The sequence below is a fragment of the Nilaparvata lugens genome, chromosome 8, assembly GCF_014356525.2.
Source record: "Nilaparvata lugens isolate BPH chromosome 8, ASM1435652v1, whole genome shotgun sequence".
NCBI lineage: Eukaryota > Metazoa > Arthropoda > Insecta > Hemiptera > Delphacidae > Nilaparvata > Nilaparvata lugens.
In genome coordinates this window covers 2350369-2364485 of record NC_052511.1, presented here as the reverse complement: position 1 = coordinate 2364485, position 14117 = coordinate 2350369, and the positions used below count along the sequence as shown (strand labels likewise).

The following is a 14117-nucleotide window of genomic DNA, read 5'->3' as shown; positions in this document are numbered from 1 at the left end:
ATTTTATTCCTTCAGAATAGCTATTTTTCAATAACTGAATAATACATTATTTCTATAATTGAGACTGAATATCTTGTTAATTATATTACTATATTGTTGAAGAACGTTCTAGCGTGGTTGCGGAGCTGGAAAAGGATAGCGCTATCTGCTTTGTCGAATGATAGACAAGGATAGCAACACCAATGTTAATCAAATACTGCCATTTAAACGAGGACCTCACTATAGGTGAAAACAGAAACCGAACCGAGCGTGTGTGAAATACTATTGCCCAGCTGCACAAACGACTGTTAAATTCTAATTATAATTAAATGTCACGAGAACAGATCTGAGAAGGCTTCTCTGAATGGTTCAGGTGGCATTCAATCACGATTAAAATTTAACGGGCCTTTATGCAACCGGGCATCTATTTGTCTGCTGTTTCCTAGCAGCAAATTTCAACCTTTTCTTGTCGAGGGAGAGTTTGGTGCTGTAAATATCTGCTTTGTCGAATGATAGACAAGGATAGCAACACCAATGTTAATCAAATACTGCCATTTTAACGAGGACCTCACTATAGGTGAAAACAGAAACCGAACCGAGCGTGTGTGAAAGACTATTGCCCAGCTGCACAAACGACTGTTAAATTCTAATTATGATTAAATGTCACGAGAACCAATCGGAGAAGGCTTCTCTGAATGGTTCAGGTGGCATTCAATCACGATTAAAATTTAACGGGCCTTTATGCAACCGGACATCTTTTTGTTTGCTGTTTCCTAGCAGCAAATTTCAATCTGATGGAACGTTTTCTTGTCGAGGGAGAGTTCGGTGCTGTAAAATCACCGTTTTACACTTATCGGAATGGATCAAAACGAACCGAAGCGAACGGAACCGTATGTGTGTGGAACTAGCCTAACTTTATCTCAATGATCTGAGACTCTTTTCATGACAATACAGAGTGCGGCAGCGAAACTTCCTTTTTTCAAGTAAATAAAACTATTTGTATGGATCAGAAAGTTTGTATTTATTTTTGTAATGTAGACCGTTAAGTCTTGACGAGTAAGAGGGTCGCGACGGTGAGCGCAGAAGGGTCAGGCCGAGAGCCTGCCTGGAGCCGCCGTTGGTGCAGATCTTGGTGGTAGTAGCAAATACTCTAGCGAGGGCCTGGAGGACTGACGTGGAGAAGGGTTTCTTGTGAACAGCCGTTGCACAAGAGTCATATAAAGTTTTGTTTCAATTAGTTTTGGATACCAAATCAGGTAGGTGACGTCCCTCATTCTCCACATACTGAGTAAACTTTGAACTTTAACTTTCCTCAGTAAGAACATAACCTCCTATTTTTTCGGACATTTTATTATTTATCAAAATTTGGGAACAGACTAGTTTTGGGCTATGCCTGCTGTTCTATCCCGATCATATTCATATGATTTGTAATTGTATCAATAAATAAATAAATAAACCGATTTCTGTCGTTTGTCATGACTCCTGCCAGCATTGCAGGCGTTATGTTAGCAATTTCTTCCCTGATATTGGTTTTCAAATCTTGTAGGGTCATTGGACGATTCAAATAAACAAGGGATTTCAAAAACCCCCACAGAAAAAAATCACAAGGGTTCAAATCGTGAAATCGGGCTGTCCACTCCAAATCGCTCCTAACTGAGATGAGGCGTCCTGGAAAGTGCTCCCTCAATTGAAGTTATGCTCAGAAAGTTCCTGCATAATTATAATGATTTTTTCCCATGAGTATTATAAATGTTTTTATGTTAAATTTTTATAAAATAGCTAAATCTTAGGTTATCAATTTTCTTTTTTAAATTTGTGTATAGAAATGTGGTTTTTATGAACTTCTAATGACTCGCAAAATGTATCTTTATTAGAATTTTTTACTTTTGGCATAAAGTCTTAAACAATAGCAAAATTAGTGGCATCCCGACACATATTCATATATAGTGGGGGCCACATTTTCTTAGATCAGCAAGTAATCAACCAATTGTATTAATACTTTGTAAATAATTGTACCTTATATGCTTTTTGTAATCATGACTATAATTTGAATAAACTCCTCTGGTCGTGTTGTACCCTCGACCAGAGACATTATTATTATTATTAATTGCCATCTTGTATGGATGGAAATGAAGTGACACATAACCTCTAGCTACATTTGGACTGTTGTATAAATTAGAATTGGAACCGTTTTGGGTGAAAGTTAGCCTGTGTTACTTTTCTGTAAGTTGTATGATTCTGAATGATTGAATAAATAAATGAAAAAATCATGAAGAATTCGTCTCACAGAACGATCGGAAAGTCCAAGAGCAGACGCATGTTTGCGCGCAGAGCGCTGTGGTGATCTCAACATTGAAATTATCGCTTCCTCAATGTTCTCAGGTGACCTAATGGACCGAGGGACTTGAGTTCTTCGTCTTGTCGCACTTGCAGTTTGTCTGAACCTTAGACCAGTTATAGAATAGACACGGCCTATTGTATATTCATACTGAAAGTCGATGAAGCCAACATCTACTGCCATATCTCCAAATCGTGACGTCAGCATCAGATAGAAAACTTCAGATAGAAACTGTTTGTTTACATTGTTTTCCATAGCAGATTGTGTCTATTTCAGCGGGAGCGCAGCTGAAGTTTACCATTTTAATGAATAATAATTTACATCCTTCTGAAATAGACACAATCTGAAAGTTTTCTATCCGATGATGACGTCACGATTTGGAGATATGGCAGTAGATGTTGGCTTCAGAGGCTAGACTTCCCAGCGTGTCTATTCTATAACTGTTCTAAGGTCTGAACGTAGTGACCCATGTAACAATTGATTTCCGGTCCGGGACAGAAGCCAAAGGGGCTAAATTAAAGCGATTTCGAAATGCGCGCTGGATTGTGATCACAGAACATCCGCTCGAAAAATAAGTCTCCACGGCAAATGCACGCTTCTCATCGCTCCAATGCATGATGGCGAATGAAAGTGTCGGGAAGAAAACTTTATGATCTGACCTCTAAGACTAGGCGCACACCAGTTAGTCAAGACAAGACATGATCAGACATGTTTAGTCACAATACTTCACATAGTTGCTTATGAAGACATGTCTAATTGCAATGACTAATCAGTGTGAGTTGCGTCATAAGCAACAATGTGAAGTATTGTGACGGCTAGGCACACACCAGTTAGTTAAGGCAAGACAAGACATGATCAGACATGTTTAGTCACAATACTTCACATAGTTGTTTATGAAAACGTCTAATTGCAATGACTAATCAGAATGAGTTGCGTCATAAGCAACAATGTAAAGTATTGTGACTAAACGTGTCTGATCATGTCTTGCCTTGACTAACTGGTGTGCGCATAGCCTAACGAGACTAAATTTGCTCTACTAAGACATCAGCTGACTGAATGGCGTTCACTTTAGAAAAGGAAGTTTTGCTGCCGCACCCTGTAGGATACAAACTAATAATTGGCCTACCAGTAGTCAACTGGTTATTATAATATAGAAAAGTATTCGACTATTAGCTTCTATTCTATCATGCAACAGGACAAAAATGTTCTGATTGGGCTAGCACTCGTTGACGGCAGCACCAATCAGAGCCTCCCATCTCCTAGCCACGCCCCTCGTTGGGCTAGCACTCATTCACAGCTCACCCCGCCTCACCTGTCCTCGCTTCTGATTGGGCTAGCACTCGTTGACGGCAGCACCAATCAGAGCCTCCCATCTCCTAGCCACGCCCCTCGTTGGGCTAGCACTCATTCACAGCTCACCCCGCCTCACCTGTCCTCGCTTCTGATTGGGCTAGCACTCGTTGACGGCAGCACTAATCAGAGCTTCCCATCTCCTAGCCACACCCCTCGTTGGGCTGACACTCATTCACAGCACACCCCGCCTCACCTGTCCTCGCTTCTGATTGGGCTAGCACTCGTTGACGGCTGCACCAATCACAGGCTCTCCCTCGCCGCGCTTGTCCTTGCTGATGTTCTGATTGGCCTGGTCGTTCTCGAACTCGACAAAGTCGTCGAACAGACTTGGCCACGCCTCTGCGTCGTCGTAACTGCTCAGGTCGTCACCCACCGATTCGGCGAAATTCAGGAACATGTTCCACGTGTCACGTGGTACGCCTGTAACACAAACCGAGCTAAGTGAGTTCTAAGATTCAAGTCGACGGTTTTGCATTTCTCTTTATGTTAATATGCTCCGCATTTACGGCGCAACGCGGCAATAAATATTCATGAAATTTGACAGGTATGTTCCTTTTTAAATTGCGCGTCGACGTACAGTGTTTCAGAGAAACGGGAAATTTTAAAAGTTGAATAATATCAAGAAAAACAAATCTTTAAAAAAGTTTATCATATCATTCAATAGTAAAAGTAATGCCATTTTAGAATAAATAATACCGTAACATTTATTTTTTGAAGATGCCATCTTGCAGGTGTATTCCTTTTCTACGCAAACATTCCTGTAGTCTCTTCATCACAATGTTCATGGTTTGACGTAACATTACAACTGGAGTTTGGAATCGCTTCTAGAATCTTGGCTTTCAATTCTTCCGTTGTTGCAGAATTGAAATCCAGTTCTAATATTACGTCAAACCATGCATGGACAATGTGATGAAGAGACTACAGGAATGTTTGCGTAGAAAAGGAGCATACCTTCAAGATGTCATCTTCAAAAAATAATTGTTACGGTATTATTTATTCTAAAATGGCATTATTTTTACTATTGAATAATATGAAATAGTTATTTGTATATCTAGAGTGAAAAGTGCTGTTTTTTCTCCCTGAGGGAAAAGTTTGAAGCCCGAGGCGAAGCCGAGGGCAACAATTTTCCTGAGGGAGAAAAAACATTTTTCACTCGTGATATACACAACATTTTTCCTCCACCTACATTTTTATAAAAACTGCAAATAAAATAATTTTTAAAAACGTATGTGACCAAACAATTTGTTACAACATAATCTAAAAAGTAAACAGAAACAGCTGGCTTGTAATCACAGTTCTCCTCCGACAGCACTATCTGTCGGCTAAACTGGAACAACAATGACAGCCACAACTACAGCTATGATGAAGTTCCCGTTTCAAATTTGATTAGTTAATAAGTAATATTCGTTGGCTGGTATTTTGAATAACATGGATTAAAAGAAAAAATATCATTTTTTTCTAGTAAGCCTATAGTGATATGAAGTTTGTAATAATAATTCCAGCATACAAACATAAATTTTATATATCGATCAAATGTCTGGTTGAGGTATTGAATTTAGTTGGTTTAATGACTACTCTACATGCTTCCTCATCTGAGCTTAGACCTTCTGACCTATTCCAAATGTACGTTTTTAAAATAGAGATGCTTCCCATGTTATTTAAATTGAGTCACTTTTACTCCCTAGGGAGTTTTTCTGTTTTTTAGTACCGAGAGCGAAAAAGTGACACTTTAGTATCATGTTTCAGGGAGTAAAGTAAGTACTTTTGACAGTAGGTGGAGGAAAAACTTTATTTACAGATTTGTTTTTATTGAAATTATTCAACTTTCAAAATTTCCCGTTTCTCTGAAACACTTTTGAAATTCTGAAATTTTTGAAAATTTTCCATTTCAAGGATAATATAAAAGCAAAAGGAGCCTCCTTCAAACGCCAATATTACCGTAAAAATCAGACTATAGAATATTATTCATCATAAATCAGTTGTCGAGTGGATTATTAACATCATGCGATTGATAGCCCAACTCAAATCTGATCATAATTAAGCTGTCGAGTGGATTATTAATCGCATGCAATGAGGCATGCAATTGATAGCCTAACTCAAATCTGATCATAATTCAGCTGTCGAGTGGATTATTAATTGCATGCAATGAGACAAGCAATTGCTAACTCAAAGTATCATAGTAATATTTTCTCCCAACTTTTCTCTGCTTTCAACTCGGTAAGCTTTTGATGATAGTAGTATACTGATAGGCAGGAATAGCATGAACTGTGAGATGCGCGAGAGGAGAGGTAAAGGAGTAAGAGTGGGGAGGCCGCTCGAAACTAAGAGAGGGGAGGTGGCTGGAGCTTGTTGTTGAGACGACTGAGTCAAATGCTTCCCCCACCACTAAAATTCTCTCTTGGGCTACTGCGCATATTGAACTTGGAGTTCATGCTATTCCTGACGGGCTGTACTATACAACAGATTATTAGCATTGTCGATACAACACAACCCAAACAGCCATTAGTCGTTTACACACCGATATCACGCCGACACGACAAGACAGGACAGAATTTATTTTGATGGACAGTGTAAGAGGAGGATGTGGTTTATAACTGCGCGAGGTCTACTGTTCACAGAACTACTAGTTATAGAATTACGACATTCTGGCTGGTTGACTCAAATAGCAACTGAGCTGTAATGCTCTTGAAGCTGTGGAAGGAGAAAATCGTTTCAGAGATAAAATTGTGAAATCATGTCTATACAGGGTAACTATAATATGACTTAACAACTTTGATAGCTGTAGGGTAAACGTCCACTGGAGCCGTATTCAACCGATCCGTTCGGCCGTTGGATCAGACGAATCTGCCGATCGTTAATTCGGCCGAACACAGTCGTCCATTGGAACCGTTTCGTCAGTCTAGTTGCCAATTATTGAATTAACTACTATCATAGCCACCAAAATTGTTCATAAACAATGATGATATTGAGATTTTGAAAATGAATAAACAAATATCCACTAAATTAGTTATCCATTACAATAATTTTACCTTCAACAAATATCCACTAAACTAGTTATTCATTATCAAGCAATCTTTGTTCACAGATTCCTTTGAACGTCACAACGATGATAATTGAATAAAAACACAAATCTGATGTCAAATTCTACACTGTTTTATTTAGTACACGACCAAGGTTTCGTGACCACACCGGTCTCATTTTCAAGTTGACAACAGTCGACTTTCAAGTTGACGCAGTCAACTTGAAAATGTGACCGGTATGGTCACGAAACCTTGGTCGTGTACTAAATAAAACAGTGTAGAATTTGACAACAGATTTGTGTTTTTATTCAATTATGGAACGGTTCTACAATATTGACAATGACTCAGTCGAATTTTTACAACGATGATATCTTTTGCCTCGCATATCCCACCAATGGAACATGCTCTTGAGCCAAACTTATCCCATTCATTGTCTATAGTTACACCTTTATAAAACAGAACAACTTCAAAAAACAAACAAGACTGTGAAACAAATTTAGGTTAGGAACACTTTGTTGTCTCAGCTCGACTAGTTAGTTCGGCCGTTAACCTAGCGCCGCAGTGCAGGATGGTTTCTTACAGCTTGGCGTTGTTGTCATTCGAGATGGGTGTCTGGCTTGGAAGTGTTTCGGCCGCATTGCAGGATGACTGTTAACGGTTGCCGGAAGATCAACAGCTGGATTTTTTTCGTTATTTTTCGTGATAGAGAAATTCTAATTGCAGATTCGTTCTCAGCGACCCCAAGTTTAGCCTAAAGGCTCAGAATGTCAACAATGTTTTTAAATAATTAAAAATCATCATGAAAAGTCATTAATATGGTAGTACACCACGTTTCTGGAAACTTTTTACTGGTGACTGGAGTTTATAGGCAACACAAAAATAAAAATAATCGTGATAAAGAAAACTGCTGATGAACGCGAATAAGACCGCCACTCCATTGTTCTATTGTCTCGGCTGCTTGGCTGAGCCTGGCTGGAGGGATCAAATAACCGACTGGTTTGATCTTTCGTCTGTCCGCTAGAAGGAACTACGCCGACCATTGCTGGGTGGAAGATGTTACTGCGGCCGCTCGCATTCCCACCAACGCTGCTATTACTTGCTGTCTCAGCGCCTAGACCGATTCAGCCAAGCAATCAGCCTGCACTGCGGAGCTAGGTTTAGATCGGACCTTTATACATAAATCTGCATCCTTTACCCACAATATGGGATCGATGGCGTCAAAAACATAAAATACCATACACAAAACAAAAACATACTTGAGGCATGTTTAACAAGACAGCATTCCCGACAAATCATCACTCATATATTCAATAACACTGTAGTACGCCTTGCTTTTCAAGTGCTTCGATACAACTCTCTCGAACGCTCTTAAATCCAACTGTTTTACTCCTGTAGGCAGCCTATTGAAGTATCGCAATGCCGGACTCCTGAAGCACACCTGTGATCTCTGAAGGCGTACTCTGGGAATATCAATGAGCACTCGATGTCTGGTGTTATGTTCAGGCACATCAGTCCGAGTCAACATGTACTGCTGGTTCTTCCGACCGTTAATTCGGCCGAATATGGTCGGCCATCGAAACCGTTTACGCCAGTCTAGTTGCCAGTTATTGAATTAACTACTATCATAGCCACCAAAATTGTTCATAAACAATGATGATATTGAGATTTTGTAAAATTGCAATTTTCTCAAATTTCCACTAAATTAGTTATTCATTACAATAATCTTACCTTCAAAAACATCCACTAAACTAGTTATTCATTATCAAGAAATCTTTGTTCACAGATTCCTTTGAACGTCACAACGATGATAATTGAATAAAAACACAAATCTGATGTCAAATTCTACACTGTTTTATTTAGTACACGACCAAGGTTTCATGACCACACCGGTGACATTTTTAAGTTGACAACAGTCGACTTTCAAGTTGACGCAGTCAACTTGAAAATGTGACCGGTATGGTCAGGAAACCTTGGTCGTGTACTAAATAAAACAGTGTAGAATTTGACAACAGATTTGTGTTTTTAATCAATTATGGAACGGTTCTACAATATTGACAATGACTCAGTCGAATTTTTACAACGATGATATCTTTTGCCTCGCATATCCCACAATGGAACATGCTCTTGAACCAAACTTATCCCATTCATTGTCTATAGTTACACCTTTATAAAACAGAACAACTTCAAAAAACAAACAAGACTGTGAAACAATTTTAGGTTAGGAACACTTTGTTGTCTCAGCTCGACTAGTTAGTTCGGCCGGATAGAGCCGGAAATCCCATTCAATTCGGATCGAAAAATTGATTGGCAGGAGCCGGACGTATGAACCTGTTGCAATGGACGAGCATCTATTCCTTTCTTTGTTGGGGGATCGTTCGGACGAGTTCGGTAGTTTTCGGCCGATGCTAGTTCGGACGAAATCGGTTCCAGTGTACGGCCCACCGTAAATGCCACGTTGAAGCTGTCATGCTGAACAAGATGAACAAGTGCCATTTCACTTTCAGCATGACGGTGCACCAGCTCATTTCCACGGAGAAGTTCAAATGTTTCCAACTTCGCTGGATTGGCCTTGCACGGCCAATTGCATGGCCACCTCGCTCACCGGATTTAACACCGATATTCGGTGTATTTCGATTAGCCCAGGTTTTCGATTAGTCCAGGGGTTCGATTACCCTAGCTCGGACTTTCCCGATTAGACCAGGACTTGGTCTAATCGAACTACTGCGTTAATCTAAGCATTCCGTCTCGATTAACCCAGTAGTTCGATTACACCAGGTGGTCTAAATGGTACCTGGTCTAATCGAGACACAGGACCTCGTCTAATCGAACTAATGGGTTAATCTAAGCATTCCGTCTCGATAAACCCAGTAGTTCGATTATACCAGGTCATCTCAACGATACCTGGTCTAATCGAGACACAGGACCTGGTATAATCGAGACGTGGGCTAAACGAGACAGAATGTTTCGATTAACCCAGTACTTCGATTGTACCATGTAACGGGATCATATATATACTGTAATGGCAGAAGCACGAGTTGTAATATATATAAAGTACAGTCCGTAGCTACGCTACCATAAAAATAGACCCCGCCGGCTGAAGCGTATAGCTTTATTGTCAATGCCTTTTCTAAATCTCAATATTCATGAACATTTTTGAAAATTGGTTCCAATATTTTATTTATTTTATTATTTAATTACAATGCAAATAACACTAATGTAATAACATTGGTAGATAAAATAATAAGGTAGTCCTTGTGCTATTTTTCTTCCAATTTTTAGGCGACGTCCAAGATAAGGTTAGAATTTCACGTGTACAATTTTTTATACATTTGGTCCAAAATAAACATTAAAACTATAATTTTGAATTTAGATGGCTTAAATTGATAAATTAATTAGGAATATTCCACTCAATTACCACTTTTAACGAATAATATTGAGTTATTTAAGAAATTTTACAGATGTTCAATGTGTGCACCATTTGCAACACGACAGATATCAACACGGTAGTCAAATTCTGACCACAGACGACTAAGCATCTCACGGTTAACTGTAGCAAGAGCATTTGTGATTCGTTGTTTAAGATCATCGATATCAACAGGAAGCGGTGGTACGAAAACTCTGTCTTTTACATAGCCCCACAAGAAAAAGTCGCAGGGCGTTAGGTCCGGACTACGAGGTGGCCACGGCTGAAACAACGTTTTCCTCACTTGCACGGCCGATCCATCGTCTAGGAAGATGTTCATCCAGATACCCTCTGACGTCTGAGTACCAGTGAGGCGGAGCTCCATCTTGTATAAAAATGAAGTTACAACTATCTTCATGGAGTTGAGGCATTAACCATTCGGTTAACATGTCCAGATAAATTCTTCCGGTTACTGATGGTTCTTGGAAGAAGAAAGGCCCGTAAACCTTTTCACAAGATAAAGAGCAAAACACGTTCACTTTAGGAGAATCGCGTATATGCTGTACAGTCTCTCTTGGGTTTTCTGTTCCCCATACTCGTACATTATGTCTGTTAACTTTTCCACTAATGTGAAAAGTGCATTCATCACTGAAAATTAGGCGATTAAACAATGTGTCGTCATTTTCAAGACAATGTTGCATCTCTTGACAAAAATTTTTACGTACAACTTTATCATTGTCATTTAAACTTTGTACTAACTGCAATTTATAAGGTGTCATTTTCAAACGTTTCTGCAGAATTTTCCACACAGTAGGTTGAATTCTAAACTCGCTGATCTAGTCGATTTTCCTGTACTTCGTACAAAAACATCACGAACACTATCAATTTTTTCTTCTGTAACAGAAGGTCTTCCAGTACTCTTCTTCTTACACACACATCCACTGCTTTCAAAACGTTCATACCAGTCATAAATTGATTGCCTTGTTGGTGGTGGTTTACCGTATTTTGTTCTGAAATGACGCTGCACAACAGTAACAGAGTTTGTTTTGGCTAATTCAAGAACACAATAAGCTTTCTCCACTTGAGTAGCGGCCATATTGCTAAACTAAACTGGCTGTTGTAACACGGAGCAGCCAACAATAGCCAGCAACAGTTCTACCAACATAAACTTTAAGAAATTCCCTACAAACCTATATCACTTACTATGTTGAAATACACCAGTTTAATTTTGTACAGGCTATTGAAGTTGTCTAGTTCATTTGTAATCACCCGGTATATTATTATACCGGCAGTAACATACCGTAACTCATACCTCAACTGCTTACCGCAATTATTGTTCCCCCTCATTTCCGACCTTTTACCTCAAATAGTGAAATACCTAAAAGTGCTACAAGACATTCATCATCAACGCTACGTGTGGCCACACCAACGAGTCAACGCATCAATTACGTATGGTGAAAAGGACCAATATCAAGGTATTTAAATTCATTTATCAATTTCATTATTTATCCTCACATCGCGTTTTATGGTACCCTTCCTCTGGTCCTCCATTTTAATACAATCTTATTCTACTACTCTTTTTATTTCTAGAATTTTGTGGAAATTGTACACGTGAAATTCTAACCTCATCTTGGACTGTGTCACCTACAAATTTGGAAGAAAAATAGCACAAGGACTACCTTATTATTTTATCTACCAATGTTATTACATTAGTCTCATTTGTATTGCAAATAAATAAAATAAATTTCCTTAATATCCTCAATCCCCTACAGTAGCATTACCAATATCTGTCACATCGAACCAAAATAACACCCACATCTTAAACTTGAAGTATTTTGTAACAAAATGACACCTTTCTCAAGTCTGTAAGTAATTTCAATAAATATTTATGTGCTTTCAAAGTTGTAAAGTCCTTTAATAATCACTCTGAATATTTTCATTCTCAATTAAGGACATTATCTAACTAACTAAACAATATAACTAAACATGTAGAGGACACATTATAAAATTGTTTTTGTAACTAACTATTGTATGTAATTGTAATTTATCTAATATTTTCTGTAATAGATGTAGTAGTTTTAGTTTTTTTGGAAATAAACATTTATTTATTTTTCCTACAGTTACGTTGAAAAGTGGCCATTGCTGCACTGATTACAGAACGCAAAGAATCACTTTTCCGCTCTAGTGCGGGAAAAATTTTTCTGCACTCCAGATTTGCAACATGGCAACGCAAAATACTTAGTAGGTTATATGGAGCAACAGTGCAGCAAAATCAAAATGAAGTTGGTAACAGTGACTGCTGTGGCTGCTATAGTGAGCAGAGGTGCAACCAAGCACAACGCGCTAATTATTACTATTATATATTATAACCAAGGACAACATTTTTATTCAATTTGACAATAAATTAAGGTTTTATCAATAATAAAATTACACAGAAAAACATTTGATGCATTTCAGGCAATTTTACCCATAATTACCCACTTTTCATATTCAATGGTAACTGTAGGAAAAACTTAATGTGAAATACGTGCGCAAAGTTCCTCTGCTGCACTCAAGAAACCATTCCGTAAACGTTTCTTTCGGTGCAGCAAACTGTCACTTTGCGCACTAGTTGCACAAATAACTAACTATATACGTCGCCTACCATTAGTGATAGGTAGTAAAATCCCAAAGCAATTGAGCAATTTAGTACGAACCTCTGACATGCGGATGACACTCTAGAAACCTGAGCCAGCGTTCGAGTATGGGCGGCGGTTGGCTGTGATTGGAGAACACCAGCCTCCACAAGAGCACTGCCATCTCAGTTGGCAGGATACGCTGGTGTTGCGCTGGATCCAGGCCAAAACGGAACGTGAACCTGCACAGACAAACATTATTCAATCAAAATCAAAGCATAAGCATTAAGAACTGCTTCAAATCTTATGGGAGTGTTCGAACAGACTGTTATATCAGTCGGCAAGATACGCTGGTATAGTGAATCTCACTATACAGAGTGTCTGATAAGTCGCTCCCTATTTTTATACAGCTATAATTTCTTTATTTATGAACCAATTTGGTTAGAACTACTTTTGTTAGATAGAGCACTCCTTGAGGTTTTGTTTAACACCAATTTTCATTTGTTTCAGTTTAGAAATGCCACCTCTCTTGACTGTAGAAGAACGAGCCAAAATAGCAGATCGTTATGAGGTCTGGGGATATGTGGTGCGAGTACAAAGATGGTGGAGGGCTGAACGAAGGATCCATGAAACACTGGATGCAAAAACTGTTGAAAATTGTCATTCCAAATTACTAACAACAGGGAGTGTCGCAGATGCAAGACGATCAGGAAGACCATCAACATCAAGGACAGCAGAGAATGTTGACAGAGTTCGTGAAATATTCATGAGGAGCCCTAAGAAATCACACATCAAGGATCTCGTGGCTTCCATGGTTTAAAACTGAGATCTTTCTCAAGAATCGTTGCAAGAGAGTAACATGAAAGACCACTTTCACGAGATCCTTGATGCAGTGATTTCTTAGGGCTCCTTATGATCATTTCACGCACCACACATCCCCAAACCTCATAACGAGCTGCTATTTTGACTCGTTCTTCCAGTCAAGAGAGGGTGCATTTCTAAACTGAAACAAATGATAATTGTTGTTAAACAAAACCTCAAGGAGAGCTCTATCTAACAAATGTAGTTCTAACCAAATTGGTTCATAAATAAAGAAATTATAGTTGTATAAGAATAGGGAGTGACTTATCAGACATCCTGTAGTTGAGGCCCCATTGGATAGTCATTCCATTATGTGATCATATGGGAACGCGCCAATCAAGCTCCCCGACAGCGGAGCTTCTTTCAAACCCACTTTCGAGGGGATTTGGTTGACGGCGTCAACAGAGCTCCTGAGAGAGGAGCTTGGTTGTCCTGAGCGTGCGAGGAGGTTGGTTGTCATCTACGCTCCCGACAACCAGTCCCCTCCTAACCAGTAGGGGATTGGCTGTCGGGGAGACTCGTTGACGCCAGCGTGCGAGAAGCTTGAT

General features: G+C 39.1%; 1 protein-coding gene across 1 annotated transcript in view; it reads right to left on the bottom strand.

Moving 5' to 3' along the window:
* Positions 1 to 3404: 3404 nt before the first annotated feature.
* The window catches only part of LOC111043499 (DCN1-like protein 3), a 32567-nt gene continuing 21854 nt past the window's right edge, over positions 3405 to 14117 (bottom strand). The window contains 3 exon segments of the mRNA XM_039435051.1: positions 3405 to 3619; positions 3854 to 4090; positions 12790 to 12950. Of these exon segments, the coding sequence (XP_039290985.1) occupies positions 3885 to 4090; positions 12790 to 12950 (367 nt within the window). The 3' untranslated portion in view covers positions 3405 to 3619; positions 3854 to 3884.